This window comes from Tenrec ecaudatus, chromosome 9 (assembly GCF_050624435.1).
Source record: "Tenrec ecaudatus isolate mTenEca1 chromosome 9, mTenEca1.hap1, whole genome shotgun sequence".
In the NCBI taxonomy this organism is placed as follows: Eukaryota; Metazoa; Chordata; class Mammalia; order Afrosoricida; family Tenrecidae; genus Tenrec; species Tenrec ecaudatus.
This window is the reverse complement of record NC_134538.1, coordinates 105,258,600-105,264,179: the sequence shown is the minus strand read 5'-3', so window position 1 is coordinate 105,264,179 and position 5,580 is coordinate 105,258,600. Positions and strand designations below refer to the sequence as shown.

The following is a 5,580-nucleotide window of genomic DNA, read 5'->3' as shown; positions in this document are numbered from 1 at the left end:
TACCAGCCATTGCCAACCGGCCTCCTGAAAACTGAGACGTCTGCTGAGGAGGTTATAGACAGTTATTAAATGAGAGCAAAGTGGCCATGCAAGGTATAAACAATACATACAACCTGATTCTGTGTGCGCACACGCACACACACGCCACACACACACGCACACACACACACACCCCACTAGTGGCTAGATCTACTTTAGATGGAGCAGATAGAGGTCCACGGGCACTGGTCTATCTCTGAGATAAAAGGCTAGCTTCCTTTCCTGGGCTCCTCTGCTTCCTGCACCAAATACCCTTGTAACTGGGGAAAAGTGCTATCCCACGTCTTTTAAAACCTCTTGGAGAGGTCACCAGCCATTCTTTCCTGCTTTTCCTAGCTTCACAAACAAAACCAGGATGCCATGGATTGGGGGGTGGGGGACTGAGCAGACTGAGGCTAACAGAAACAGTTTGGGCTAGGGGAGCGCCAACCCTTTGAGCCCCAGCCCAGGCGGTGGCTTGCAGGCCTGGCTGGTTCTAGAGGCAGGGCTGCCTGGGGCCAGCATCCCTGGGGACAGCGCCCACAGAGGGTGGCTGCTCTGGGGCTACCCCAAACTAAACACTCAGGCAGGCCTCCTGGGGGCTGTGGAAACTTGAGAAAAAGCCCAGGGGCGTTAGGATCTCCGGATTGTGGGCCGGACTGACTAAGGGAGGAAATGTCCTAGAGGAAGCGCCAGCCCTGGGGAGCCAGCTGGGGACCCCTGTGCCGCGGGGCAGTCACGTCCTGCGCAGGCCAGCAGCGGAGGTGGGCGGCACCCTAGTTATTCCAGGAAGAGCCATCCCTTGCTGTACTTCCCGCCGCCCCAGTCCCCCAGCTGCTCCTGGGCCCTGGGCTTGGGGCGAACATGCCTGCCCTGCACATTGAAGATCTCCCAGAGAAGGAGAAACTGAAAATGGAAGTTGAACAACTTCGCAAAGAAGTCAAGCTGCAGAGACAACAGGTAACTTGCTTGTTGCAGAATCCTTTGTGAAAGGAAACAGGCTCAGCTTAGCCTGGTTAAGTAGCGCAGAACAAAAACGGCTTTTCCTCTGGCAGCTTCTCTTGAAATGGAGCTTTGGCTGTGCCTGGAAATGGCTATTTAGAAGGCAAAGGAGAGAGCAAGGATCGGGGAAGTAATTTAAAGTCAAATGTCCTAAAATTTACACAGCCAAGAATGGGGGAGAGGGGGAAGATAAAGGGTCATGCCATCTAAAATTTCATCACAATTCAGTTGTGTCGCTTGCACAACTAATGTCACTAATGCCATTGAATTGTGCAGGTTAAAAGCAGGTTGAAATTGTGTCTTAGTGTGATAGCTATATATCAATAATAAATAAATAAACTCAGTTGTAGGAAAAAGCTGGTTGCTACTTAATTAAAATAAGATCGTTTTTTAATATCTGAAAGTGTGGTATTTAATGGTTTGAACTTCACCAGGGTCTCCAAATTGACGTGCAGACAACCCACTGGGCCCAGGGGAGAAAACATAGGAATTGTTGTTAGGCATTTGTAGATCAGAGCTCCCTATAATTTCCAGTTTTTTGATGGCTTATACATTTTCCGAATTTGACAAGGATAGTGGCATTTACTTATTTATGAGTTGATAGGCTTATGTATACTAAGGTACTCATGGAAATATTTTTAGTGATGACACTATTAAGAGAGCATAGACATGGATTACACATTCAGTGGGAACGGGTGGCCCATTGTTAATAAGTTTGCACTGAATTTACTGGAGTTTCTGTAAGTTTTATTTCCGTGTCTTCCTGGCAGGGGGGGGTTTTCTCCTTCTTTACTCGATCAAGCAACTCATAGTCTAGGGATAAGCTTTTCAAGAGATTTTTTTTAAAGGGGAATTATCTCATCTTTCCTGCACAGCAAGAAAAAAAAATTGAGTTGGTTCCTCTTTATGATTTTAGCATTAGAAAAACTACGAAAAACAATGGAAATTAGGCAGCCATTGTTCACAAGCCCACTTGCCTTCTGGCTGTAGTTACCCTAACCCTTGAATGGCAGGAATCTTGCTGTCAGAGTGAAGTGCAGGCACTTCGGGGTTCGGGCTTTGCAACATCTCTTCATCTTAACCTTTTACTCTCAAATTCCTGCTCTTCTGAGATTTGGGAGAGCCCACTCCAACACCAGGGATCCACGGTGATACCAAATATGAAATATTTCAATGTTTCAGTAAGGCAATTCTGTATTTCAGTATAGGCAACAGGTGGTGTGCCGGGCCACACCTAGGGCTGCTAATGGCTAAGGTCAGTAGTTCAAATCTGCCCAGTAGCCCCCCCCCCCAGGGAGAAAGATGAGTCACCTGCCCCTGTCAAGGATTTCCAACCTGGGAAACCCTGGAGAGTAGTTTCGATGGGATCCTAAAGAATGGCGAGGAGCAGGCATGGACTGCGAGGCACTGAGTGGGTGTAGGATGTACTGGAGACACCAAGAGACAAGTGTCTTGGGGTTATTTTAAGTTTTAAAGTAGATATTGGACAAAGGCTTGGGCACAGCCCACTTGTGGAAATGAAACTGATGGTGCATTCACACGGTCTTCCTGCGCCCAGGACACACCCTGCCGCATCAGCTTTCCGACCCTTGAGCATAAGCACAGGGGAAGAAACTGCTGAGAGACGTGCTGAGGGCATGGAGAGAGAGGCATCTAAGTCCTAGTACAATATTCAAACATATTTTATTGTGCCGCTGAGGATTTAAACAAATAAATGAAGCCCTAATGTAAAACCACAGATGTAGCGCTAGGCCCGGTTCCGCTTCTCTGGCTTGGTTATTCAGGCCTATTATTCTGCCCATAGATTGTTAAGGTTAACAACCAAGCACAGACCAAGGGCATTGAACCCCCAAGTTGAATTCTCCCTGGAGATCCTCTTGGTCACGGGAGGAAGTGTGTCAGAGGTGTAGCTGTTCACCTTGGAAGGTTACGGCCTCTTTGGAAGTCTCCTGAAGGCCAAGGAAGTATGAACTCACTTTGGGGAGCATGAACCTCACTTACCAGCAGGATCTCTGGGGCTGACCCCGACCCCAGGTCATGGGTGTCTGTATCACCAATTCTGAGAATGTACTGAGAATGCGCACGCTCTGTCTGTCTGCTATACTGGGCAGAACAGATTAACGGAAAGAACTGCCCTTGAAAGTCTCAGCCACACTGTGACACTGCCGGCTTTAAATTCCAGGTTAGTCACCTCCACACTGAAATGTAAAGAGCAATCCTTTGAGGTGCGAGGTGAAAATGTTAAAAAATATCTGTTTATGGAATTTAAAATCTCATCATTTTATGATTTCCAGTTTCTTTTTTATAAGTATGCATAATGTATTCACTCAGTAGTGTGAACTTAATATTCAAGAGTAAACAATTATATACATTCTGGGATGCCTATGCAAACATATCTTAGAGATCATCATTCAGTTTCCTTTTAAGGTTATTAATGCATATGACAAATGCAGTGGGAATTTCTGTCCCTATTTTAAGAGGTCTCCATGGAACTTTGTTGGTGTTTTTCTAAGTCTTACTTTTAATTTATTGCTGCTGATAGGGCTTTCATGAAGGCACAAATCCCTTTAGACCTCTTTGTTTCTCCTTTCCCACCCCCATTCTTATACTCTGTGTACTAAAGATAAATTTAGAAAGAAACTACTTAACCCCATAGAACAGATCTACTGTATAATACATTGGGTTGCCATGAGTCAAAATGAACTAACTCTATGACATCAGGTATATTTGTATGTTTTATTCAGTCCTTTCGCCATTCAGAAATGTTTAATTTGGTTACAGAAACAAGGCACTTGTAGGGAAGCCTAGAAATGCTTCAGATAAGTCTTTTATTCTGATCAGTAACTGCATGCTGGGTGAACAGAAATTCTAAGCAGAAATACAGAATGGAACTCCAGCCTTTCCAGAGTCCTCTCTCCACTGGTTCCACCATTTTAGGGGATTCCTGAACATAGTACATATCCATAATAAGTGAGAAATTTGACCAGACACGGATTTGGCTTTGTTTATTAACATGGAACATTGAACAAAAAACAATAACAACAAAAACAAACCCAAGGCCATGGGATCCACTTCGACTCATTGCAGCCCTGTGGACGGAGAACAGCTGCTCCCTGGGGTTTTCAGGGCTGTACGTTCTTACAGGAAGAGAGCACCTCATCCTTCTCTCCCAGACAATGGTTGGGGACTTGTAAAGACTGGCATTTCATTAGCAATCCAACCTGTAATGCACTGCACCGCCAGGGCGCCCGGTGGCAAATTGAAATGGGGTGTATTGTAGTTTCCAAAATAGTATAAACTCACCACCATTGATTGATTCTGACTCTGAGCAACCCTAATTAGGGCTTCAGAGACTACTATTTTTATGGGCGTGATGGCCTCACTGTCTCTCAGAGTGCCTGGTGCTTTGGAATACATGACATTGGAGTTGGCAGTCCAGGGCTCATCCCAGAGCGCCACTCGAGTTCCTTCTAATAGTACAGAGGTGTCGTCATTGTATTTTAGCCGAGGATGGAAATCATGGGCAAAATGGATTGAGTTTGCTGGGGATTATCTTGAGATTCTGCAGTGCCTTTCAAAATTTTTTAACCTTAACCAATAGTCAGAAGTATATATTGTGTAGATTATATATGTGTAATCTGTGTTTCACTCTACCACTTCTGTGCCATTAAAAAACAGCTCGTTCTTACTCCCAATCAGAGGAGCTTCAATCCAGGGCGGCGATAACCAGGTTGCACAAGCCTCACCTAATACTTGTTCCCTCTGTTTGTTCTTGCTCAAGGTGTCTAAGTGTTCTGAAGAAATAAAGAACTATATTGAAGAGCGCTCTGGGGAGGACCCCTTGGTTAAGGGAATTCCAGAAGACAAGAATCCCTTTAAAGAAAAAGGCAGCTGCATTATTTCCTAAATAACTCTGGGGAGAAACGTCATCTCTTTGGAAGGATTTGTTTGCTTCAGTTTTTCCAAATGAAACCGACAAGCCTTTTAAGGAATGAAAAAATGAAATGAGTGCTTCTTAAGCACCCGATAGAGATGGTTATGTGCTTCTCATCTTTGCTTATTGTACACCCTTCATTTGTAAGAGGCTAGGGATTATCAGCCGTTCACTTACGGAAGTTCGGACTTCACTGTGCATGACTCACCTCTTTCAGCACACTGCTTGGGGCCTCAAATAAAGTGTTGTCTCGAGAACTCGAGTGTCGGCCATTTAAGAGCGCGTTCGTCAAACGTTAACTTTTCATATTTCTTCCAGACACCTTTCGAATGCTCTAGAAGCAAATCGAAAGAGTAGATGGCTTTGTAGATCAAGTCTCCAGCCCCGCTCTCTTTGCTTCCAGGCTCGCCAGGTTACAGTGCCAAGTTCTGACTTCTGGAATGTGTTTGATCTAATTTAATCGTTAGGAACTGGGTGAGTAGAATTCCTAAGAATAACATGGATACAGTCAAAGGATTCGAGTCAGGAGCCACGCCAAGCTGAGTGTCCGTTAGCACAGCCCTGGTTTGTCATCGCTCAGCCCTCTGTGCAGTGTTGTTGCCGCCTTTGGGAAGGAGGCCAGCAGA

The 5,580-nt window shown here is 45.2% G+C and overlaps 1 protein-coding gene across 1 annotated transcript; it reads left to right on the top strand.

Annotated features, from left to right (window-relative positions):
- The first annotated feature begins 615 nt into the window (after positions 1-615).
- On the top strand, positions 616-5,211 carry GNG11 (G protein subunit gamma 11). Its single transcript, XM_075558401.1, has 2 exons — positions 616-978; positions 4,802-5,211. The coding sequence occupies exons 1-2, from the start codon at positions 883-885 to the stop codon at positions 4,925-4,927; spliced, it is 222 nt and encodes a 73-aa protein (XP_075414516.1). The 5' UTR covers positions 616-882; the 3' UTR covers positions 4,928-5,211.
- Positions 5,212-5,580: the final 369 nt, after the last annotated feature.

Bases quoted from the DNA above. Each gene is read 5' to 3' on its own strand.
- GNG11 (XM_075558401.1), top strand. From the start codon at position 883: ATGCCTGCCCTGCACATTGAAGATCTCCCAGAGAAGGAGAAACTGAAA. The intron at 979-4,801 runs GTAACTTGCTTG...TTCTTGCTCAAG, and splicing joins TCAAGCTGCAGAGACAACAG to GTGTCTAAGTGTTCTGAAGA.